Here is a 26,128-nt window from a genome sequence, read left to right as displayed (position 1 = left end):
TGCTCGACGCAGGCGAAAGGTTTGGCCCCAAGGAGATTTCATAGAGGGGCGAGCGCTTTGCTGGGAGGCCTCACTCTCTTATTATTCATCCACAGGCTCCTGTTGAGGCCGGAGCAGCTTCTAGTGTGTTCACACTGGGGCGGCAGCGTGGCAGAGGCTGGACGTTGAGTCTTTTGGGGGTTTTAGCTCCACAAGAAATGCACCATTGTACCAGCAAACAGACAGGCCCTTTGTGTGGAGGAGTGTGACGACCATTTGAACCCTGAACTAAACCAGCAGAGCCGGCGCTCAGACTGGCCGACAATCAGAAACAATATGTCCAGAAACAAAATATTTTCAGAAACCACGATAGGTGAAATCATTCGTTGTTGTTTTTTTGACAGGGTGTAGGGTCTGAGCAGCTTCCCGTTGTTGTAGTTAACCAACATTTCGATGAAGGCTGATTAATAGTTCAGTGTTTTTTAATTACACACTTTCTCAGCATCTGAACCCTCCTGAAAACGGTCCATATCTCCTTCCTCCTTGGGAAAGTGGTAGTAATCTGAAGATGACAAATCAAGTGAACAATTTTCCTTGTCAGGCAACTCGTAGGTTTTAATCTCCTTCGGCACCTAAAAATGGAAGAAAAAAAAAAAACGTTCGATGTGGCTTTGGGTTCAGTTGGACCATCTGTCTGTCTTTTGAAGAGCAAAAACAAAAAGACGCCATTCATTTGGTGCCTCCTTGATTCTTCTTTTGTCTCTCTAATTTGCTTTGGATGTGCCCAGTCTTCTTCATGGCACTGACACACACACACACACACACACACTCTCTCTCTGTTTCTGCACAGACTCAGATGTGTGATGATGAAACCTTTATTTCCAAGACTGAAATTCAGAAGTAAAACAATAATAGTTACCATGTGTTAATGTGATTTGGTTCCAACCCGACTCTACTTTTATCAGTTTGTGACTCCTTGAATGTCTTACTGCAACCTCAATTAAACTTTTTTTAAGAACTTTTTATGCTGCATATTTTGCCAAAAGGGTGTTTGTGTCTTCAACAGTTGTTTTGACCTCATTTCTTAAGTCATGAATTGATCGGCTCTTAATTAATGATGTAATATCAGTGCAATTGAACACCCAGAATTTGAAATTTTGTACATATGCTCAGATTTGATAATAAATTAGGTCACCATAGTTATTATAATTCTCTGTAGGTTTTTGTTTTGTTGTTTAGGAAGAATCAAACCTGGAACACCTGCGGGGAGCTGCTGGGACCAGAGGAACCACAGGAGAAGGGTGGAGAGAAAGATGATGCTGGTGGTGAAAAGGTTGTCAAAGTAACCACTTCTCCTGCTGCCGCCGGGGCTGATGACGTAACGCTGCCCGTCACAGGGTCTCTTCTCTCGTCCTTGTCCTCTGCCCCATGTGACATGGAGTATGGGTGTGGAGGAGCCAACAAAAGGAGGTGTCCTCCGACTCCACAACATCATCAGGAAGAGAGCTGAGGTACTTTAATAACAACCTGCAGCATTCTTCAACGGCTTTAAAAAAAAAAAACAGATTACTGTTTTTGTTTTTTTCAACAAGCTTTTTGTAATCACTGCGCCCTGCTGCAGAGATCACGTCATCATAGCTGTGTGTGTGTGCAGCTGCAGAGGATGATTGCTGCCCTCATGTGGCAGGAAACAGCCACTGAGCTGGAAGGTGAAAGAACAAATGCAGCAGATGGATTTAACAGTTTATTCTATGGTAATATGGAAAATATACATCTGTCAGTCAAAAAGAAGCTGTGCAAAGCTAGTTTTCAAATTCTACAAACAAGACATGAAAGGCTTTACCATGTGACATTTTGGCCCAATATGCAAAACCGGTATCATTGCATCGACACAAAGAACCTCTGACATTTGATTTGACATTTTCAATTATCTCTCTGTGTCGGCTGTACAATTCTCTGATCCCAACCCTGTTACTCTGTCCCGAAGTGAGTGCACACAAAAACCGTGCGATCCAGAACCAGATCTTTGTGATTGTCTTCGCCTGTGTGTGATGAAAGTTTTGTTCAGGCCGCAGCCTCGCACCGCTGGCTGAACAGGACCTCCACCACTTTGGGGTCGGCCAGGGTAGAGAGGTCGCCTAGGTCCTTCTCATTGCGGGCGATCTGCCGCAGGATTCGCCGCATGATCTTTCCTGAATAGGAGACAAGTGTTAGAGAAGAGGAGGTATGGATAGATGAACGGGTTAAAGTGGAGCCGAGCTCGTACCTGAGCGAGTTTTGGGGAGCGCTGGGGCATTTTGAATGAAGTCTGGTGTGGCGATTGGTCCAATTTTTTCTCTCACTGAGAAAAGTACACAGAGGGGAATCAGAGAAATTTTAAAATAACTTCTTCACAATAATTTTTTAAACATCTATCTATCTATCTTTCCTGATTGCATACTGGTCTATCCTTTCTTGCACATGACCAGTCATGGTTGCAGTTGTGTGAGGGACTTTCTTATGGCAAAAGCTGCTATTTCCCTCACAGGTAATTTTGGTCGGAACAGTCAGAGCCTCACCCTGTCTCTTGAGCTCCTCCACCGTGGTGTGGTTGAACTCCCTGCTGTCTTTCAGAGTGACAAAGCAGTACAGACACTCTCCCTTCACCTTGTGAGGTCGGCTCACCACAGCAGCCTCCGCCACAGCTGGGTGCTCTGTCAACGCTGCCTCCACCTCCGCTGTGCTCATCAGGTGGCCTGAGGGACACAAAACCAAACAAAACATTAGAAAATGTTCTGAACAGTTTCTGAAGAAGAAGAAGCGTGTTTAAGATGTTGAAGTACCTGACACATTGAGCATGTCGTCTATCCTCCCTGTGATCCAGTAGTATCCATCCTTGTCTCGCCTGCAGCCTGACAGAGGAGAAAACAGGCACTTTGGTATTAAAGTGATTTTCCTGCATGACATTGAGTCTGTAAGTGTGACTCTCACCATCACCGGTCACATAAAAACCGGGGAATTTTTTGAAGTAGGTGTTCTCGAAGCGCTCGTGGTTTCTGTACACTGTGCGCATGATGCCAGGCCAGGGCCTCCTAAAAACCTGCAGGACAACATGAAGGTGTTACTCCTACCACACGCCTGTGTGTGCATTTGGATGCTGTCTTCTGCACACAGGTTGCAGTGAGTGAAAACTCACCAGGTAACCCTCAGCCTCGCCTTCCAGTTCCTCTCCGTGCTCGTTGAGGATGGTCGGCTCCACCCCGAAGAAAGGAAAAGTCTAAAATACGATTCGATTTAAGTTCCTGTGTGGCTGCAAGGATTCTCCAAAATCCTTGTTTCCTGCTCTGATTTTGTCAAAAATGCTCACATTCCTTCCCTACCAGTATAACCTGTGTACACATAGAAATGTCAGTGTGAATGAGGTGTTGTCACTTACAGCAGAGCCTGGTTTCAGTGGAGTGGCAGCAGGTAGAGGAGTCATTACATGACCTCCCTGTGGAGACATAAAAGACCATAAGTACTCCCTGGTAATGCTGATATTGGCATTATGTGAGTATTAAAGTGTGTGTGTGTGTGTGTGGTTCTTACTGTCTCTGTCTGCCAGAAGGTGTCAACCACAGGACACCTGCCCTGACCGACCACCTCATGGTACCACTGCCATGCTTCGGGGTTGATTGGCTCGCCCACAGAACCCAGAATCCTCAGACTGGAGAGGTCATACCTGTCCATTCGCCACCACATCATTCAGTGTCAGGACAAGAAATACTTCTCTCTAACTTAAATTACTTAACTCACATGAATTTGTTATGGACTGAAATGATGTCCCTGCCTCACTTACTCTTGCAGAGGTTCCCGGCCGTATTTCATCAGCAGACGGATGGCTGTAGGAGCTGTGTAGAACTTGGTCACTTTGTACTTCTCAATGATCTCCCAGAACCGTCCAATGTGTGGGTGGACAGGGATACCTTCAAACTGTAAGAACATACACAGGAGCACACACACACATGATTGGTTTCTCATCTTTAAAGCTACAGTGCAGAACTTTTGTCTTCCTATGGCAGTGAGAGAAACACCAAACTCTGTCAAGGTTTCCTCTCATAGGTCACACAATATGGAGATTGCCTGTGGATCAGCCGATGGGATAAGAGCTAAGCTAATTTGATTTTGCTCTAGACCACCTTGTGTCAGGGTCCAAATTCAATAATCGGTGCTAGCTAGCTTGCTAGCACATGTTATCATTAATTGTTTGTTGGAGAGCAAAGAAGCAAGGTAAATGACTCAGGACTTGTTATTTGAAGCCGATTGTGTAGCTTTTTACTTTTTCCAAAAACCAGATTATCGTCTTGAAACTTAAATTACTTTTGCTCTCAACAGGAGACAGAGATAGAATTGCGTAGCTTTTTCCTGGGATCTGAAAGTGCACTCACTGTAGCGTACTCTATCAGTGGGCTCAGGTGCTCCAGAGTATAAATGTCATGACAGACATTGGGACTCCAGTGCACAATACAAGGACATTGTTACTTGTGCGTTGTAGCTTTAAATCTTCACTTTCATGACAGTGTTTCAACTCACTAGAACACTAGTGGCACCGCTGGCTAAGGGACCGTATGTGATGTAGGAGTGACCAGTGATCCAGCCGATGTCAGCTGTGCACCAGTACACGTCGTCATGGTGATGATCGAAAACATATTTGAAGGTCAGTGATGTGTAGAGCAGGTAACCAGCGACAGTGTGGAGAACACCCTGAATAAGACACAAACATGCAGGGAACATAAATCTGTTTACACTGTCACATTGAGGGCAAATTAACTTCCTTTTTATGGAAAAATAAGAAGAAATGAAGAGTTTTCCTGTGTTTACTTTGGGTTTGCCGGTGGAGCCGCTGGTGTAGAGGATGAACAGCGGGTCCTCGGCGTCCAGCCACTCAGGTTCACACTCTTCAGGAGAGTCTTTCATTGCCTCATCCCACCACACATCACACTCTGAGTCCCAGGGGGTCTGAACGCAACAGGAAAACAGGGCAGACATCCAACACACAAAACTGCTCATTACAGTCTGATTTACTACAGAGACATATTCTGAATATTTGGAAAATTAATGAATGAGTATAATGTGTGTATAATCTTCATCATAATAATATTTTAAAATGGATCTACCTGTAGTTTATTGCATGCAGCGCCACTTTTTGTCCTCAGTGCGTGGTGCTTGACAACGAGGCATTTGGTGACACTACATGATGATCTGTGAGGAAAGACGGGCAGTAAAAGCATAAATACCTTGTTTACATGGCTGTAAAACATGTTGCCCTGCTTTCCAATTAATCAAGAATTTCACTTTATGAGCTCAACATTTTAGCACCATCACTGCTGTTTCCCAATTTCAATGATGCAATTTATTTAGAAATTAGATATTGAATTACATAGTGAATAACTACATGTACATGTGGTACTTTAAGGTGAAGAGCTAGGAGAGGACAGAACTGTTTTACACAGAAAATGTATGAGATGTCTGAATTTTTAAATGATTTTTTTTTTTTTTTAATTTTGACAACCCCAATACGCAGTCCTTCCCATCATGCTGTGCTCCTGCGCTCACGTCCCTCCCAAGCTCACGTTGCCATGGGAGATGAGCAGCTTGGGCTTCCCTGATGAATCTAAGTGGTGCATGTTGCCCGGCAACCTCATAATGTAAAAGCCCAGCAGTGTGTTTCTTTAACATCTCTGATAACAGCTGATTGCACAGTGTGTGTGTGTGTGTGTGTGTCTTGTGACTCATATTCCACAGGCAGCAGTGAGTGTAAATAGGGATGATTGCTGAGAAGTGGAAGACTTACATTTCCCTGCACTTTTCCAGGGCCTCATCTGCAATCTGCTTCAGGTTGATGAGCTTCTCTCCTCTGAAAACACCATCTGTACATGACAAAAGGACGAGCCACAGACGGAGAGAGAGAGGGAGGAACAGGTAGGTAGACACATGGACAGACATGTCATCTTTACAGTCCTCTGGCACGTAAACACTTCATATATGTGTTTTTTTAAATCAGCTGGTCTGGCTGCTGCACTTACCTGCAGTCACCAGTACGCTGCTCTGAGCATCCATGACCCGTTCACACAGAGACTCAGAGGAGAAACCTGCAAACTGCAGGCATGAGATATTAACTTACATAAAAAAAGTCTGAGATATGAAGTTTTCTTCCTTATTGTTATCCTGCTAATTTTACCTAGATGAGCAGACAAGACTGTTGGTTAATTAACAGAATATTCTGCCACTAGAGGGTGGTAAGTTTTCAGAACCAGCTTTTTGAATTGAACTCATTAGCCAACTGTTTCTTTGCTTCTTTGACCATTCAGTTGAGATGGAGCAGCACTATTTGAAGCTGTCACACACTGTTTGTGTTGCTCTAATTTTCCTTCCTGAGAGCTTGTTTGCACAATTGTTAACATGAAGTACTGTTGTGTGTTTAACAAAGCCTTGGCTGGCAGTTTTTCAGTACTTTCACTACCGTACATTAGGCACTTATTTTTCCTGAAAAACAGCCCTAAAAGAATCCTGATAAAAGGCGTTCCTGTGCCCCAAAAATGTATATATTTTGTATATTTACTACATGTAGGGTGCTAAAAAAATAGTAGACAATAGGCTTGAGTGTTCTCTTCCCAAATTTTAAACCTTTTATAAACAGGAAGTTGTTAAAAGTGCATCCTTCTACCGTCACAGTGACGGTGCATGCTGTCCCCATCACCATTTATAGATGAGTAACTTTGTTTAATCTTACATAATGAACCAGACATTCATTAATTACTCTTTTATATGATTGCCAGACACTTGTTTTCCAGCCAAGGTCAATAGTTCACAGAGTGTAACATTGCAGTGCTGATGAAAGCATTATGAATCAGGTCACTGAGGACTCTGGATTCAGCAAAATGTCACTGCACGATTGGCCGTCCTGTCTGGCGTCAGCTATGATTGAATTTTATGCCAAGATAACTCATGATTATTATTAACAGTCACACACAACAGGCTGGTGCTAAGTGTTGTTCGTGTGCAATATAATAAGCAGTCAGACTTGGATAATATACAACAATGATCAAGCACAAAACAAGGTCAAACTCACGCCTGCCAAAAACAGGCCTTAGCAAGTCATAAAAAGACCTTGGAGCTGCTGCCCGGAGATATTTTTAACAGGGCTGCTAACCTTTGCGTGGAAGAGGAAGGTTAAATATCAAAAATAACTGGTGGCTTGCTTGCAAAATTGACTCCCAAGCTGGAGAGAGCCAGTAAAAATCTGACCCACATAATGTGAGTGCAGGTGCTGGCAGTGCCATGTTCACACAGAAGACAGCTGATAGCTGGTGGAGCAGGGCAGTCTGCACGGAGAGAGGCAGGAGCTCAGGTGTTTTCTTGTGTAAAATGGGGTCAGAGCAGCAACCAGCATGTTCGTCTGCAAAAATGACTTCGTTTGAACTGACGTTAATCGAGGGCACACAGATGGGAACCTACCAGACACAGTAGTAGAAAATAAAGTGACTGGAAGATTGTGAGGAAAGTGTGCAACACTTTGGTGAAGCACTGGTGCTGTATGTTACACAGAGTTTGGATTAACAGATAAAACATACAGGGCTTCATCACAGCACTTACCACAATGGAGTGAACAGCTCCTATCCTGGCACAGGCCAGCATTGTGTAGACCAGCTCTGGGATCATGGGCAGGTAGATGGACACCCTGTCGCCCTTTTTCACACCTTTTAAAAATGAAACAAGGATTACTGTGTTGTGCTAACAAGATACGCCTCGGTTTACAGCCATGTTATGAATCCCTTAAAGCAGAATTTTAACATGTTTTTATCCTGTTCTGAACTTTCATCTAATATATTCTTAAGATTTTGGATAAGATGTGTGTATGTATGGAAGGACGGCCAAAAACATCATGGCCGCCACCAGGTTACAGGCAATACAAACACACAAATAACTTTAAATTTACGTCTCCAGCCAGACGTTGTACTCTATGTCTGTAACAACTGCATGGACATACTGTATATAGCTATATCTGTGGGGTTGTGACAATTAATATTATCATGCACTGACAAAGCTGGTGTTGTCATTTGTCAGAATATCAGACATGCACTTATGTAATACATTACATGATACTTTCACACTGACAGCTGCAGTAGAAAATGCTTCTCGTAGATTTATTTGTCTGATCTACATAAAGCACTTCCTCTGACTTTGGTTTAATTGTTCTCACCCATTTGCTTGAGCACATTAGCACAGCGGCAGACCTGGCTCAGCAGCTGGCGGTAGGTGATGGTCATGTGATGGTCAGGTGAGTTTCCCTCCCTGATAAGAAACACATTAAAATCATTCAGTGTATTGGAAGAAGCTTGTATTGATTGTTGTAAATGAGGTTCCTGTAAAAGTACTCTGTCAGTCAACACGTGGTTTTACTGTGAGTTCTGTGAGTTCACAGGATTGATAACCTGTTGTTCCCACCGTGACTGTGTCTATGTTAGGTTTGGATGCCTGTCAGGACAGCCATGATTGGCATGCCAGTAGACAGAATGGTATCAAGCCAAAAACACAGCAACAACTTGGCGTCCACCTTATCTCCAGGCTGGTGAAATGCAGTGTTAATTTTGGCAGCAATTTCGGATTTAGTTTTTATTTTAGTCTTGTGACTAAAATGTCATTTGATTTTAGTCACGTTTTAGTCATCAACATTTTTAAAGTTTTAGTCTAGTTTTAGTCGACTAAATATCAAATAATTTTAGTCGACTAAATCTGCCGTGGATTTAGTCGACTAAAATTCTATGATATATATTTTTCATGAAATATTTAAGGTTTGATTGTGCAATAAAAACAGGCACAGCTTTAACTTGTGTTATTTGAAACAAACATCTCTTTATTTAATTGCTATTACCTTTTCACAAAAGCAGCAGTGAACAGTGAGCTGCTCTCCCTGAATACACTGTTCAGTCATGACCTTCTTCATGAATCCTCCATAACTACAGCAAAACACTTCAGTGACAACTTAGAAACAGGTCGCATGCTGTAAAACCATCAGCAGCGGGGTCTTCATTTATAGATTTTGTCACGTGTATCTTTGAACGGAAGTTAAGATGACTCGTCTGCAAATGTCGCTTCAGGTTTATTGTTTTTACCGCTGATAGTCGCTCCGCACGGTTTGTAAACCGTCTGTGTGTCTGTTCTCCTGTTTTGTGTGACCATGCATGAGGACGCCTTCTTCCAGCATCGCGGCGCAACGTCCTTACACAGAGAGAGCACTTCTGATTGGCTCTCTGCCGCCGTCTCCTGATTCGTCCCTCCCTTTCCACAAACAAAATTTGCTCTGATTGGATCTCGTCTCCATCAATAATTTCGTCTCGTTTTTATTCGTTGACGAAAGTGTCAATCCATTTCGTCTTCGTTTTTGGCACCGTGCGTTAGTTTTTATTTAGTTATCGTCTCGTTTTTATCAGCAAAAAAAGGTCGTTAACGAAAACTATGACGAAAATGATTCGTCAACAAAATTAACACTGGTGAAATGAATGATTGCAGTGAGGAAACTCTGCGAGCCTCAGTGCAATAGATACTGAAATTACATGAAAAGGACAGTGTGTGTCTGTAAGTCTGTCATTTACAAACTTTTACAAATCACCTAATGGTTTAGGACCAAAATACTACTGTCACGCTGTAAGCCTGCTAAAGCTCTGAGGTCAAGTGCCTTAAAATTCAAACATGGTGAGGCTGGATTTAGCTGTTGGGGTGGAGAAAACCATTTCCAGAATGTGTAGCCTGCTGCCTAAATAGCAGTTTGTAGTAACACTTCAAAGCGGACAACATAATGTATGTTATTACTGTTATTGAATGGTGTTGCTTATTTAATATTTAGTGTGTACTTTATGTCTTTTAATGTACAGTATTGCTCTTAGTGTACTATGCAATATGTATCTATGCTCTGTAGATTCATTCATGTGTTCAAATGAAGATGCTTTGCCTTTTTTAGTCTTAAGAGTGAAAAGTAAAATCTCTCTGAGATCTCATTATGACAACTGCAGTTGTGGAAGATAATGCAATTTGTTTAATAACATCTATTTGGTTCCACCTTAATAATTCAGATGGGGATTTTAATATAATATGCTTCCACCCAGCATGACCACATTTTGTACCTCTCAGTATTAAGCTTGTGGTTTCATCTTGTGTGGTGTACTAACGCAATTTGACAGATTTTGTTTGGACGTGTGCGCTAAAGTCACAGTTGCATGTCACACATGTATCCTCCTTGTGTGTTGTAACTGTCAAGCCAAACACTTGACCAGATACATATTGTATAAATACTTTTACTGTGGTGCAAAAAACAGCATTAAGACAGCCATGTGGGTGACGTGGCTGACACTCCGCTGTGCCCAGTTCCATTGAACCCACATGCTGCTGAGTTTGCAGGACAACCTTTTCTTGTTTGCCAAGCTTCTTCAGTTGACTGTGCAAATACAATACAATGTCGGCGCAACATAAAAGTATAGCTCTTACTGTGAATTGTCAGAGGTGTGTGGTTTGTTTTTATATAGTGTGCAGCAAATGACAACATATTAAAAACAAAGTTTAGAGCAGACAACTAGAAAATGATATGTAATCAATTTTCTATTCTGCAAAAACATGTGCTGAAAACAGCAAAAGAATGGTTGTAGTGACATTTCTATTTTGATTCTGGCAGGAGGAAGACTGAAGTGCTGACATGTTTTGGCACTTTAGGGTCAGCACAGGGGACACAGCAGTTGTTATTGACCAGAATACCGGACATAACTTTGGGCAGCATGTCCCATCAAAGCCATCATTCACTCCAGAGGCACCCTGCTTCTTACCAGTAATAGGCAACCTTTTCACCGAGGTTTCCCTCTCTCACATGCCTGTCCAAGACATTATAGCACATGTTGGTTTTGGCCCCCTCCATGCATTTGATGTATATGCTTCCCTTTGTCACATCAAAGTTGTACTGCAGCATGGGACCAGTTGCCGGCTTCTTCCAAAAGAACTCATCAGCCACCTCCTTCCAGAAAGCTAAGACAAAGAGAGACTTATTGTCAGTGATGATATGATTGATCAAAAGGGGATACTACACACAGACAGGATCAGAGAGGGCTGAACTGCAAGGAAACACTCTTCTACAAATACAAGACATCTTTGACCTACCTTCTGGATTCTCCAGAGACCTCCTGTACAATGCCAGATAGGAGTTGAAATCAGGCACATGAGCATCCCTCTGCAGGTCATCAGGAGGGTAGTACATTTCGTCCTGAGCCTCAGGTACAACCATTGTGGAAGGACAGATGCAGACAGGCCTATATCATCTGAGGGTGAGTCAGAAAATGGGCTAATCTGGAGTCACGACTGAGCTGTCTGGATCCTCCTGGGTAAGGTAGGAGCACAATAAGGCCTCCTGCACTGAAGCAGCACAATTTTGCATGCATAAAGACCCACCTCTAATCCCAGATCTGCAGGCTCTGCTCAGTCTGCTTAGTGTCAGGGCAGCCAATACGCTTTAAAGGGAGCGGCACTCCCACTTTTTCATTGGATCAGCCCTCCCTGGCCTGCTGATCACATTATGTTTATGTTTCCAAGGAGGAGGAGGGAGAGGAGGTGTGCAGTAGGGATGAATACTGGGGATTCAGACAGGCAGCCAGAGATTTGATTTGATGTGTACTATTTGAAGGGACAGCAGTTAATCACTGAAAGCCAGCAGAAATCTGTTTTGATCATTTTCAAATCCTTGTGTCACTTGCACCAGTTTTTTCCTCAAGTTTACTTCTCTAGAGGACGTCATTGTATAACCCTGCTTAGCTTTATTGCACTGTGACAAAAAAATAATGTTATTTTTGCACTATAACAAACAATGTAGGTATTTTTATCACTAGCATATCATCTTTAAAAGTACATGAGACGTGAAAAAAACAATGTGCATAACAAGAACAAAAAAAACAGCAGTATCTTATTTTGTGTAGCATCTCGTTTTCATCTTAGTCGAAATTTACTGGAAAAACATTTTTAGCATTTTAGGTTTGATAGATGACTATTGCTTATAATAATGTAATAAGCAATAGTTAATCATAAACATATTCTTTTGTATTATTTGGTGTATCTGCTCCACATATCGCCGGTAAACATGCAACGTGAACTACCAATTAGGTTACATAACATCGCACGGGGAAATGTCCAAATGTTGATGTGGGCTCGTATTGTTTTCAACAGGCTCCAATTTACATCTGGGATCGATTTAGTGGCGCAGAGACTGACGTACGTAGCGCTGTGCGTCAGGCCGTAGTAATCGAACGCGAGAGCGCTAGTGTTGATGTCCCCCTGCTGCTGTCCCGTCCATTTGCTAACGCACCGGGACTAAACGTCAAGCCTCAAAATGTTTCTGTCTGCTGCTGTTCGCTCAGCAGTGTCGCAGACGGTATGGTTGTGTTGTTCTTTTATGTTCCTGGGGAAACGTTTAAATGCGCCCTGTCATTATTTAAGAGAAAATGGTTTGACTCCTCACAAGGGCACGTAGTGAAGGCCGCAAAGCTAACTGTTGTTGGGTAATGCTAGCATGCTAGCTAACGCTGCTGTCAAACGTTTACAAGGTGATTAGTAAAGAATAATAATACTATGCAAAGGGGAAAAAGATACCAGCATTTGCATGGAACTATTGCCTTTGTAGTGCTCGTTATCGATGTAATGCGTAACTCATCTGGCTTTAGAGTATGGCAAAACACAAGCATTTGAATCTGTGCTGTATTGGCTGTTATTCAATGTTGGGTTAGTGTTAATGTGTAATGCAGTGGTGTGTTTTCATTGTTTATTTGTTTTAGATTTAATTTCAACAGAAACGAAATTAGTACTTGAGCCATTTGGATGTAACGGTATCTATCCCATGTTGTGATAGGCTTAGCTTCTCACAAACAGCCACTTAATGTATCTTGAGAAATCTTAAGTTTGTAAATACAGTTTCTGTTTATCTGACTATTCAAATGATCCTTCCAGGTAATTTATTTCATGGTACAAAGTATGTCCAAGTCTCTCACGTCTGCAGTGTTTCTGTGTAGTCAGTTATTATTAAGAAAACTTTATTAGTCCCACAATGGGGAAATTGCATATTATCAGTTTTTTTTCCCTCACAATACTATAAATTACTTAACCTGTTATTTTCTGTGCTGCAGGCAAGGCACGTCAGGAGTCTGCATCAGTCTGCTGCACGTGCTGGAGCTGGAGGGATCTTTGTGGTGAGTTTCAGCTTCTATGCAGAGGAGGTCAACTAAAGAGTAGCTGCTGATGCTTTATCATCTGGTTTAACTATTATTTGTGTGTGGTAAACACATCACAGTTGGCTTTTAGTGTTTTACCAGCTTATGGAGAAACACATCAATTAATGTAAGGATTTGATTACATTTTAGTGCTAAAAAAAATATGTAAATTGACAGAATAATGTCCAAAACATTGTATTAGAAACAAGCCTGTTTTTAATGGTATTACAGTAATTCAAAGTTTTTTGTATTTGCCGTTTTTCTGTCATTATTTAAAATAGTTCAAAAATGTATTACTGGTAGTCATTACTGTGAGAAGATTATAGATAACTGCTAATTATTCTTGCTGGACAAATCTCAAATGTATCTGTTTACACAACCCTTTTAATTTATCCAGGGAGCTTCTTCGGAGCCATAACAAAAACATCACATGTAACATGCAATGGAAACATAGCTATGGTTTCACTGTCCCTTGACAGTAAAGTCAAGTGTTTTTGGCCAGTGTGAGATATGTTCTTCTTCAATCAGGAATGCAATTTGTTTACAGGTTTAACTTCAGGCTCTATTACATGTAAAAGTTGGTACTTGCTCCTAATTGCTCAGACTTTGCTTCTCATAGGGGGACACTGTGTGCAGGAGCAGAAAACAATTGTTATCTGTGTTGAAAGTTTTTCATGTCAGATGGCAGCACCCGTTTCCCCTCTGGGCTTACATGATGGGTTATCAATATTTTATCAGACACTGTTAGCTGCTTCTAAACCTGTGAGTGAACATCCACCCATAATAACAGCTGCAGATCTTTGATAGCTTGTAAACAGAATTTAATAGCTTGGCTGATAAATTTGATTTGTGGCAAACTGTATTAGGCTGACTCATTTAACATTGTGGTATTTGTGTTTTAGCACCGAGATACTCCTGACAACAACCCTGATATTCCATTTGAGTTTACTGAGGAAAACAAAAAGGTGAGGCAGATGTTGAGCGGTGTCTTTTCCTTCAAAACCCAAATCTAATATTTCAGGTTTGTATATGCCATTGTTAATACACTTTTGTTCTTGAGTAAACTTGAACCCTTTAGACTTCTTAAAGTCAGGTACCATGGAATTTTTGTAACTATCTGAATGTCATTCTATTGTATGAACAGTTTTATTGTCATATTACAAAAGAGGAATGCACAGTAATTTCAATGTATCATTTCCCTCTGCAGAGGATCGAAGCAATCATTTCAATGTACCCCCATGGACACAAGCAAGCAGCCACCATCCCAGTGCTGGATTTAGCCCAGAGGCAACATGGATGGCTTCCCATCTCTGTCATGAACAAGGCATGCTTATTTTTCCAGAATATGTTTCCCAGCAGTTTGATGCCAAACAAATTAGTGCAGCACTAAAATTGTTATTTTTATATAAATACACTTAATGTCAGCACATTAGATTACATTCAAAGTGAGTCTTAAATATTTGTAACTCTTCTTTCAGGTCGCTGAGGTGTTGGAAATTCCTCCAATGAGAGTATATGAAGTAGCGACATTCTATACGATGTTTCTGCGGCAGCCCGTGGGAAAATACTTCATTCAGATCTGCACAACAACCCCCTGCATGCTCTGCAACTCAGACAGCATCCTGGAGGCCCTCCAAAACAAACTGGGTAAGAGAGAATTTTTCCATTTTATGCTGAGAAGCCAATAAATGGACGAGAGCACAGATGAAAACAAACTTTTTTTTTTTTTTTATTGTGTATGTTTGAGATAAACAGTGATTAAGCAACAAATGTAAAATATACAGTTGTCACTGGTATTCAAACAACAACAAACTAGAAGGCATGCAAAGCAGAAAACAAACTTCAGGCTGTGTGATTTTTGAAAGAGGACACACATTTGTTTGCTCTTTAAATCAGCCAAAAATAGAGCTTTTACATTTTGTTGTCACTCACAAAGTGCGTGGCGGACTATACTGCTAATCTTTGTTTTTTTTTATACCATCTGCAGATTGACTATAAAGCAGTTCTTGGTTTTTCTCCACAGGTATTAAAGTTGGTGAGACTACTCCAGACAAGATGTTCACTCTAATAGAAGTGGAATGCCTGGGCGCCTGTGTGAATGCTCCAATGATCCAGATCAATGACAACTATTATGTGAGAGCTCGTCTCCTCTGCACAGATGGCTTTCTTACTGAACATTATAACTAAATTAACAAAATTAGATTAAAGGCTGGAATGGGTTTTGTGGAGAATGTCTGTAGAAAAATACATCTTTCCAGCTTTTTTCCCCCCTTTTGGATACCAGTGCAGGTGTGGCACAGTCTGGACATGCAAGGCTCTGACTACACAGACCACACCAGAAAAATAATCAATCTGATATTAATAATATGGGTGGAATAACAAACACTGTCTCATCCATGAACTAGGTTTTAAAAAACGATCGACTCTGTGAGTCAGATTTGATATGAGAAGTTCTCTTTGTGGATTTGTGGTTAAACGTTATTTGAAAACAATTCGGCACTGAATCACCTTGGGATATTCCGCTATTGCAACCTAAGCAGATGTCAGTGCGTAGGAGCAGCACAGATAGTCCTGCTGAATAATCTTGGTAGTCTGTCTGTCCTGAGATATTTTAGAAAATATAATAATTTCCATATAGACTTATTACAGAAGGATATAATAACCCAGCTGCATTGTTTAGCTCTGTGTTTTTCTCCCTTTTCCTCATTTCTGTTCTATTTCCAGGAGGACCTTACACCGAAGGATATTGAGGATATAATAGATGAACTCAAAGCGGGCAGAGTTCCACCACCAGGCCCCAGGTACATGCTAAATGCACCCAAAATATCAATTAGGGATGTCCCGATCAGGTTTTTTTGCCCTTGAGTCCGAGTCTGAGTCATTTGATTTTGAGTATCTGCCGATACCGAGTCCCGATCCGATACTTTCTATAAAGGCACTCGTTGCAGCAAAACGTGTGTGTGTGTGTGTCCGCGGACCGCACGCAGCAACTTTTAACTTTGACAGCCCTAATAAATATATATTTGAGTCCTGATCGGGAGGTAATGTCCGATTCCGATCGAGTCTGAAATCACGTAATCGGGCCCGATTTCCGATCGCGTGATCGGATCGGGACATCCCTAATATCAATCATGTATTTTTCCATTTATGTGCTGATACAATGCAACTTATGACCTTATCTCCTTCTCTTGTAGGAACGGCCGTTTCTCCTGCGAGCCTGCAGGTGGATTAACCTCTCTGACAGAACCTCCTACGGGACCAGGGTTTGGTGTAAGACCAGACCTGTAGACATTATTTCATGCTTGAGTTCATTAATAAGACATGTTATCTCTGAAGCTATTATGTTTAACTCAAACATCTGTAAATAAAATGTTCATGTACCTGTTTTCTAGGTGTCAATATGTCACTTACACCAACTGCAAGAAAGAGACGGTAATGAACAGATCTAGTGCTGCAGATTATAGTTTGGACATGTTTTCTTTCTACACAAAACTATCCAAAAAACATAAAACTACCCTAGGTGTCATGATGGGTATATTCATAACATCATTTTGTAGTATTATTATTCAGCCAAATATTTTCCTGCTCTGATAGGTTTACAGGGTTGTACTAAAGTGATGTTTCTTTCTGGATTTAAACAAATAACACCTCAAATATTGTGGCATTGTTTAGGGGAAGGTTATTTATTATTTTTTAATTTAGATAAAGGTTGCCTAGTTGCCTACATGATCAATTAAGGGTTATGTCTATTTCCTCTGTCAATGCCACTTGAGGAACAGTCTTTTCTGGCAAGCTTATAAAAGGTTGTACTTGACTATCCATCATATACTATATACCAGCCACAGTGACAATCCAGCATATCTGCAGTAAGATTATAGAATTTATTCACTATCACATTCATTTTAAAACTGCACAAGATGACAAAAGTTCTACCAAAATACCACTCTCATGATAACAAGCTATTTTAATGCATGTTACAATGCCCCTCTTTAGTAAGATTTGGATCCCTTTAAGCCCACATCCCTACAACTGCTCCTGTCAATTCATTCCCATCCCGCCCCGGTGGCGTTTTTGGTGTCTAGCCGGCGCCCCTCCCCCACTTTCCAACTCTGCTCCGCAACATGCACCGTGACGCATGCGCGTATCATCCACCGTGATGCAAATGTCACTGCGCAACCAATTCAACGCTGGCTCACACAAAAGAATCGGAGGGCTGAAAGGGGCAGATTAATGCCATCATTCTGTGAATGAAACTATGTACACATACGCGCAATAACAGACAGCAGCCCGCCATTAAAGCCTCAGCCGCGAACTTCCGAGAAAATTCCCACCGACCGCAACACAGGAGCGGAAAAGATGACGTCAAGAAGCCATTCCTGTTCTCCCTCTCCCGTTCCTTACAGCGCAAAATTCACTCGCAAATAAAAACACTTTACATGTGCTATACACGCCAAATCTGACAGAACAAATGACATACTTAACGGTCAGCGGTGCGGATTCACACGCACCAGACACGGTAAAATAAACCTTAACTCGTTTGACACATACCCATCTACAGTCTGTCCAGCAGACGGAGACTTTATAAGCTCGGTGGGGGCTCAGGTGGTCACATGACTCGGCTCCACCAATTGGAACGACGCTTGCATGTTTTGCTAGGCTTTTCTCGGAGAAGGACGAGCGACGAACGGCTGGGATGTTTTCAAAACCAGCGATGAACGTCACACAGCCGTAGGCTACGGTTTAACGTCCAATATTTAGGAAATAACTGTTAATATTGCGCAATATTCACATACAGTGGGACCCGAATGAGTCGGTGGGAACGTGTAACCCAGTTTAAAGGTAAGCACAAAACAGGGTCTGTTGGAAAAAAAAAAAAACAAAAAATCCTAGTCAACGTTAGCCATCTGGCTAAGTTCTACAGCGAGCAGGCTAATGTTAAGCTAACTTGACGTAAACTGCGTGCTAAAATGGAATATGTTATGTGTTTGCGTGGGTTTGGTGGTGCCACGTGCGTTACACACATTGTGGACTTGTGTCTCTTTGCTAACCAAAAAATTCACACAACTATCTGCGTTTCGATTGAGTCGCTTGCTTTTGTAGCGAGGGTACAAGAAAGCCGATCGGGGGGTGGGGAAATGTCGGGGCGAAGCAGAGCGAGCTGGGTTAGCCCCAGCCAGCCAGCCAGCCAGCCAGCGAAGGCTGTGTGAGACTGGAAACGAGCTTGCTAGCTAGCTAGATTAGGCGCTGGGGAGGGGGAACGCTATGAGGGCAGTGAAGGGGCTGCAGTCAATGGGCTTTTGTCTCAGGCTGTGCCGTGCTCTCTTGTGTTGATTATTGCCAATATAATCGTGAAACGTGAACTTGAATTCTCTTTAAATTTGACCACACATATTAGCACTGAGGGGGGAAAAAAATATCCATTCGTAAAACGCATACAGAGCATAACATGACATAATATTCCAGCCCTTTATGCATACTCTGTATAATCAAGTTGAACATTTTAGCGCTCATCTACATTGCTTGGTATGTACTGAAGAACAGCACGAGCGACATGATGTTACGTGAGGTGGGTGGTGTTGTCTGCAATGATCTAGCAGTCACCGTTTATTTACAGTTAGCACAGAATTAGCAGATCTAGTGTAAAAAAAAATATAGCTAACATTTTTCTGATTTATACAAGAAACTAGCATAGCATGAATAACCAGGAGCTTGTGCCTCCCAGCCTAATGACTGTGACATCTTGGGGGTGTGTTGCCTGACACAAAAGCTGCCTGTTTTTAGATGGCTGTCTGTGCATCGACCGATCACAATACAGCAACCAGAAATAGGAAAATGCATGCAGTTAAAGGTCGATGTTCCACTAAACCATTTACACACTATTTTTTTTTTAAAAAAGCCTATAAAACTACAACCAGATTCAAATCATGGTAATATTACTGGATATTTACGTGCTCATGCACACACTGTATAGCTATTTATTACCAAATCATGAATTAGAATGAATTAAATGAAGTATCTCAATAAGTCATTCTGTGTTCTATACTGTATTTTTTGTTTTTGTAATGACAAAACTCACAATTTGATCACACACACACCAAATGTTCTGACTGTTCCTGAACAATATCTGGATTATGATATAATTACACACAAGAAAATAAAAGCAAATGTTAACAATGCTCATTAATTGGTTATTTCTTTAACTGAACAGGCTGCTCAGGGTTTACAGAAATATACATAAAAGAAATTTAGAAGGCAGTCATTGTGATTCTGATGACTTGGGGGGGGTTTGAATACGACCAGTATTCTAGACACTTCCAAGTGATAATAGACAGTCACTAAGCCAACACAATATGTGTTCATGTTTCTTATGCAAAACTGTGTGAAGACTAGATTGCAGCATGGTAGCTTATGCCCTATTGCAGGTTTTAAATGAAAGCACAACACCATGGAAGGAAAAGAGTTTTCAGTTGATCAAAGTAGTCATTTCACTCATTATCACACGTTACACCAGTGAAGATGAATTAGTTGATAAAATCACATGGTTTTGAATGACGAAGAGCAAACATCAGTCTTCCATGATACATCATGTTTTGACATGTCTGTACCGATTCCCCATTGCATTTATTCAGAGTTGAGAATATGCTACAAAAACAATTTGCATTAGAAATGATCATGGTAACACATTTACTCTTTACAAATTCTGTGTTTATTTTGGTTCTTTGGGAGAATAAAGCTGCCATGTTTATGTTTTTTTTCATGAATGAATTAAGAAGCATGGCTGTAATTTCTATTTAATTTATTAGGCCAAGGCCAGGATTGTGCTCCCTTGCAGACACAACACCACAAACATTTTCACTCTACCTTTACCCAGTGGATGGGCATCTATAGTATTGTGTAAAGCAATGTTGACAATCACATTGTTCCTTTGTCTAAGTCGGAGAGATTTCTTTTGCACATTTGGTTGTCTTTCTGTTCAGTTAAAGACAGATAGATGCATGTAGTGACCTCTTCATGCAGCCTCTTCTCAACACCAGCATTTGTTTTGGTTTTCCATCACCTGTGCAGTTGGTAGGTACCCTTGCAGCTATTGGGTTCAGGGACTCACAGTTGACCCATATAGATTTTTCAGGGCTGATGCCCATTATTACCAATCTAGGAGATCTACAACCAATATTTAAGACCGATATTTGTCTATATGACAAAAACGTGCAGGGACCTGTTAGAACTATAATTACGTAGTAGTTATGTATGTGTAAATAAGAGTGACAAAGTATACCAGTTTACATAATGTAGTAGAAGTTGACAATTGCAGAAGTTGCACAAACGAGTGACTTGGCTTTTATGCTTATTGGATAGTAACACCTATTTTGTAATAGCACATTGGAATGTCTGAATTTAAAGTAATCCTGCTTTATAATATGACAGCTTAATGTTCAGTCAGTTAAATGTTCTCTGTTATTGTGTCACTACAAGGAAGAGGTCAAATCCTATATGCTACTCTAATGCCTTCACACAGGCTACTGTTGAATCGGCGTACTAGTGTTTACTAGAAAAATATCAAATAAAGCCTCCATCACTATATGTGACTATGTTGCCATGTTATTTGTGTCGTTCCATCAGCCTTACACACCGCATTTCTGTTACTTCTTGAGCCTAATATTCTGCTACATCTTGCACCTCTCCACGTAAAATGGCGACAGCTTGATCGTAATGCTAGTAAAGATCTGCAACTTTGCTAGCGGGGCTGATAGTGACAGAGTAGTATGTCCCAGCAAGGGACGTGCATATAACTTTTAGCCCTATTTGTTTAGACCAGTTTAGATTTTCACTAGTCGGCTGGCTTAACAAAGGAATATAACATTTGCTCTTCCATTCAAAGTAGCTCATGTTCATAATCGCAGCTAATGAGTCTTGTCAAGCTAAGTTGCCTATACTGTTATTTAGCAATACAACTATTATGTTAACATTAAAACACCAGCTAAAGATCCACCCTTAGTATGATTAATTGTACGTTAGCAATCTCCATTATAAAGTGGGAAATTACTAGGCATGTTTGTCATCACAGGAAGATGTCTGCAATGCCACTGACAGCTGACACAGGTCAGTCAGACTCTGCAGCCTGGTGCTGCCCGTCTGTGGGGCAGTAGCTTTTAGCGCTGATAGGCTAAATTCTAACCAGTTACATTGAGCTGGACATTGCTGGGGACTGTAATGCTGTGACTGTGGCTGCACCTGAATCTTATCGGCAGATTGGCTTTAAAATTGACTATTGATTATCAGAAAAATAGTGAATATCAGCGCCTGCTTACATTCTTCTTCTAAAGACAATTTACATTATTCAGATTTCACTCTTGTGGATGCTTGTAACTTAACACCCACGTAACACTTGTATTTGGTTTTTATTTGATTAAGTTTTTAGTGATTCTATTTATTCACCTAAAGGTATTACAATAAACATGAATGTCACCCACTTTGCCGAACATGCTTTTTTACCGAATAGCATGTTTTAGATGCAGTCAGCTTCAAATCAAGGGTGGAAAAAACCCAGTTATCTCCAGCAATAACGTCTCTAGACTGTTACCAAACTTTCTGTTGATTGAGGGTGCAGCGCTGGCTGCAGCCATGCCACTAATGTTAGTGCTGACTTAGCTTTCTGGCTATAAAGTTTGGTATACTCTTGAACTTATTCAGAATATTTTGCGTATGGCTTGGTTAAAGATGTTGTCCTGTTCAACTGTGTATTTTGCATTCAAATATTGGCGTGAGCATTGTTCACTTCCACAGTTATGACTGCTTTGCACTATGGCTTTCACTTAAGAAATTTGTCAGCAAATAATTTAACATGAGTGAGGACTCTTGATGTAATTCTATTGGCACTCCTTGAAGAACACCCAACTCTACTGTTAAGTAGTCCCTTGCATATAAACGATACACCATAATTCTACTTTCTTTTCTGATGTGGCAGCATCAATAGCACTGCAGAAGTATTTTCCTCATTGCTTGGTACATTTTTGTTACTGTACATAATACAAGTGACATGCAGCATCATAGCTGTTGGGTTACATTAACGTCTTGACACAAACAAATTGTATTACAAGACATGGGCATTCCATTGCCGCATAGCCAGAATTGCTTATTCCATGTAATGCGCGGAAGCCACCAATCTTGTTTTTTTACTCCACCATCCAGCGTAGCCGTAAGAAAGACATCTGATGGCCTAAAGACTTGGGAGTTTGTATTTACTTGATGAGTATTTTCTGAGTGTAATAGTGTACAGCTTTTCTACAACATTGCTTCTACAGTATCTGCCGTCTGTTGTGATAGTCACCATCACACCACATTTATAATGCGATGAGCCAATGCCCAGATATTGGTTGACCATAAGTCCAGCCTGTTCACACAACAGAATATACCCCGTTGTTTTCTAAGTGCAGTATATTTTGTCACCGCTAACACTGGTTATGTTCATTTTCATAATTTCTTGCAGGGTTCTCATTCTCTTCTCCTCCAAGGCCTTTCTTTCACTATTACCCACCATTCATCAAACAATAGGTTTGATTTTATTGCTTATCCACAATAGCAGGTAACGCAGTCTTGTCACCTGCTGCTGCGACTTTGATAGAAACCACAAGTAATCCTTTGCTTTGATGGAAGGATCTTCACACTAACGACATATAAAGCTGCTACTCACCATTCTTGGTAATATGACACACCATGATGCCATATAATGTTTGCAGTGCTGAAATTAGTAATCGACTGAGTGGGTTCTACATCCACATGTGTTATGAGTAATAGGTATTCACATAGTAAGCAATATTTATGGTGTAGCTTTACTTTTTCAATTGAATAGTTTAAATATTTGGAGAGGATATCATATGTGTTGTCAATATTACAATTGTATTTAAGGGATGTGTCTGTGGTGCTGGTCTGAAGAGTTTTGTCAGAGCATAACTTTGAAATATTCTGGCTGCCTCTGGAACATTTAATGGAGGCATTCATACTCTGATCACACCCGGATGCATTGAGTGACAGGTCTGGATTCACAAAAATCTTGATTTTTCCTCCAATTTCTGCCAGATCATGAAAATCAGATGGGGAAAGATCTGCAGTCACATCAGTTATACACGTGCAGCGAGAGAGGGAGGAGGAGAGGGCATGCTAAAAGCAGCTCAGGAAAATGTAAGGAAATGAAGACACAGGAGACATAATTCTTAAAATATATATTATTAAGTCTTTATAACATCCATGTCTAGGCACACTGGGCATGCACTAAATTATTTTCATACCTGCCCAAAATGTCCTTGTTTTGTAAACACAGGTGCAGAAAGGACTTGCTCCATGTGTGACTGGGCCACCATTGCCTCAATATTATATAGGCTTTCCAGACAGACTGTAAGCCTCTTAGAGAATAGGGTATTGACCAGGTGCTGTAATGCAGGAACAATTATGTAAGTACATACAGCGTTCTCTCTCTACAGTGTACCAACTGACTTTGATTTTCACAATGAGGTGGAGGTGGCGGGCCATAGATGCAGATCAGTGGAATGGAAAAGAAAGTCTCAAGGTGTGTAGCTCTCATAGTTCTGAATGTTGGTTACTGAATGTTTAGGCTTGGATAATAAGAGAAGTGTAAATGTGCTGCCAGTTTCTGCTGAACATAATTTCATGAGAGGATTACCTAGCTGGCTTTGATATCGTTGGAGCTATATTTTCTCTCTTTATATTTAATATGGCAGTGTTTTCCCATCACCACAGTAGGTATGAATTATGGCTGTAATAAGCTACACCTAAATAACACAGAAGGCAGTTCCTCTTTTTTGTTTTGAGTGATCACAGCAGGGCCATATCTTCAGGGAAACCCCCCAAAACGGTCAGTTTTTGTTTTACTCTCTTCTCCTCAGCAAAGTGAACACCTGTTTCTACCCGTTATTGTTAAATTACCATTGATGGTAAATGAACCTTGTGTAGCTTTTCTATAATTCGAACATGTTTGAGATAAAGTAGCATTCAAAAAAAAAAGTTTTTAAAAAAATGGAAGAAGACAAAGAGAAATCATCAGTTTCCCTTTGTCCCAGGCGGCTTAAGATCCTGCTTTCTATCACTTTCACTTCAAGTTGTTGACTGCGTTTGTTGCATTTTAGTACAAACCAAGCCGTGAAAGCACTAGTGCTGTTTATGATACGATGTGCCTCTAGCCAGGCCAGGGCCCATCTGCAGTTGGCTGCATCAGTCGAGTATCTGCGTCTTGAAGAGGCCCAGCAAGTGTGCGTGTGTGTGTGTGTGTGTGTGTGTGTGTGAAGAGGGAGGAGCCTCCTGATTACACAACATGTGCTAGCCTTTGCCAGCAGCTGAATATGTACAGAGTGTTGTTTTTGTTTGGTACGTTGAATGCAGTACCTCGGTGTGTAACGGCTTCATAATGTGCTTTTAAACACATTGAAATAATTTAAGAGCCTCTGACCTTCCTACAGGGCTCTAAATACAACATGAAGAAAGCTAGATTTGTAATGTAAATAATTATTATTGAGCCCTTAAAGTGTCCTTTAGTGAGCAAGCAGTGAGTGAGATAGCACTACTGATAGTTTAGGGAGGAAACGGACCATTTTTGACAATGGGTGTGCGGTTTGCATTCTTTATTACTGGCTGCTTTCACTGTACTGATGCCAAAGAAAGCGGTCATATCCTGTTTACTCTGGCTTTTTTGCGACCATGCTTTTTGAGAACCAAGGACCCTACTTGTGTGGGTTAATAACATTTCATTCATGGGACAACACACAGTTGTGTGTTTTTTTTTAAATGTATTTTGATGGCAGAACATGCCATAACCCTGAACCGGAATCTTTTGAGGAGGGATCATATTTTGGTAATTATTGATAGCGTTGTTTACTATTCACGCTGCTTGAACACAGTCTCTACTTGCTTTTTATATTAAGCGCTGCATCAGAACCAGCGTATTAAGCCCACATTGTTATACTGATCTTTATTCTAAAGTGCACCATTTAAAGCATGAGGTTACAGGACACAATCCCAGAGGCTGTAGGGATTTAATGTATTGCTTTATCCTATCCATTTCGAACATAAGCCCCTAGATGCAATTTATTCCAACAGTAAGCAACAGACTAACCGTTTAAATTACATACAGAACATCTAGTGATATGCTTCCACATTTTAGTGCTTGATTGTAATTGTCAGGTATGCGTTTCTGTTTCAATTGTGTGTCTCAAACTGTCAAACAATACTATATGTCTATCTAATAGACATTTGCATGGACTATTTTGATTCAATTTCATTACATTACATTAGGCAATTAATCGTCATAACAACTGTCACCGATTAATATTTGCCACTTATCGATTACGGCGATTAGTGCTTGTCACGATGACGCATTTTTGTGTGCGACGTACTCTCACCTTCATGTGCGCCCACAATAACAATAATGGCGGAAGCCAGTGGTATTCAGTTAAATGATCTGGAGCAGCACGTTCCTAACAGAGGTTCAACGTCTGTCACCATAAGCCGGAGTACGAAGAAAGCGCAACGAGGCCACAACGCCGGTTACAGCTGTAGTGTATGTAGTGCCGCACATACGTACGCGACATGCATTATGTGTGAAGCCTGGAGCGCTGGTTGTTGCCATTCTACAGTACGAGTGAAAACATGCACTAGTGTTTGACATATTCCAGTCACAGGTTAATTTGCACAGACACATTTTTTTTTTCCACTTTAAATAATCACTGATGTGACTTTTTTGAACTTCCTGTTTATTTTAATGTTGATATGCACTGCTTCGTGACCTTAAGATGAGAACATTTGAAGGACAAAGTTACTTTAAATGTTTGCTTCATTATCATCAGTTTGTGATTGACTCCAAGTACTATAACGTTTGTATGCTG

The 26,128-nt window shown here is 41.0% G+C and overlaps 3 protein-coding genes across 4 annotated transcripts in view; 2 read left to right on the top strand and 1 right to left on the bottom strand.

Moving 5' to 3' along the window:
• Window positions 1–1,787: 1,787 nt before the first annotated feature.
• On the bottom strand, window positions 1,788–11,467 carry acss2l (acyl-CoA synthetase short chain family member 2 like). Its single transcript, XM_028427235.1, has 19 exons — window positions 11,431–11,467; window positions 11,143–11,359; window positions 10,815–11,010; window positions 8,201–8,292; window positions 7,594–7,697; window positions 6,024–6,096; window positions 5,792–5,867; window positions 5,115–5,199; window positions 4,819–4,956; window positions 4,531–4,701; window positions 3,797–3,930; window positions 3,547–3,679; window positions 3,395–3,451; window positions 3,155–3,235; window positions 2,950–3,058; window positions 2,802–2,870; window positions 2,538–2,714; window positions 2,246–2,320; window positions 1,788–2,171 (listed from the first exon to the last, which is right to left on the bottom strand). The coding sequence occupies exons 2-19, from the start codon at window positions 11,264–11,266 to the stop codon at window positions 2,044–2,046; spliced, it is 2,022 nt and encodes a 673-aa protein (XP_028283036.1). The 5' UTR covers window positions 11,267–11,359; window positions 11,431–11,467; the 3' UTR covers window positions 1,788–2,043.
• A 782-nt stretch (window positions 11,468–12,249) lies between these two features.
• Window positions 12,250–16,621, top strand: ndufv2 (NADH:ubiquinone oxidoreductase core subunit V2). The gene is made up of 8 exons (XM_028428247.1): window positions 12,250–12,403; window positions 13,152–13,214; window positions 14,138–14,200; window positions 14,443–14,559; window positions 14,714–14,882; window positions 15,259–15,368; window positions 15,960–16,036; window positions 16,430–16,621. The coding sequence occupies exons 1-8, from the start codon at window positions 12,362–12,364 to the stop codon at window positions 16,521–16,523; spliced, it is 735 nt and encodes a 244-aa protein (XP_028284048.1). The 5' UTR covers window positions 12,250–12,361; the 3' UTR covers window positions 16,524–16,621.
• Window positions 16,622–17,898: 1,277 nt separating this feature from the next.
• Window positions 17,899–26,128, top strand: part of ankrd12 (ankyrin repeat domain 12) — a 28,416-nt gene continuing 20,186 nt past the window's right edge. For both annotated transcript variants that reach the window (XM_028426927.1, XM_028426926.1), the window contains exon 1: window positions 17,899–18,074. The gene's annotated coding sequence lies outside the window, so the exon portion shown is untranslated. The remainder of the gene's footprint in view (window positions 18,075–26,128) is intronic.

Source organism: Parambassis ranga, chromosome 17 (genome assembly GCF_900634625.1).
Source record: "Parambassis ranga chromosome 17, fParRan2.1, whole genome shotgun sequence".
Classification (NCBI taxonomy): domain Eukaryota; kingdom Metazoa; phylum Chordata; class Actinopteri; family Ambassidae; genus Parambassis; species Parambassis ranga.
This window is presented reverse-complemented; position numbering and strand designations above follow the sequence as displayed.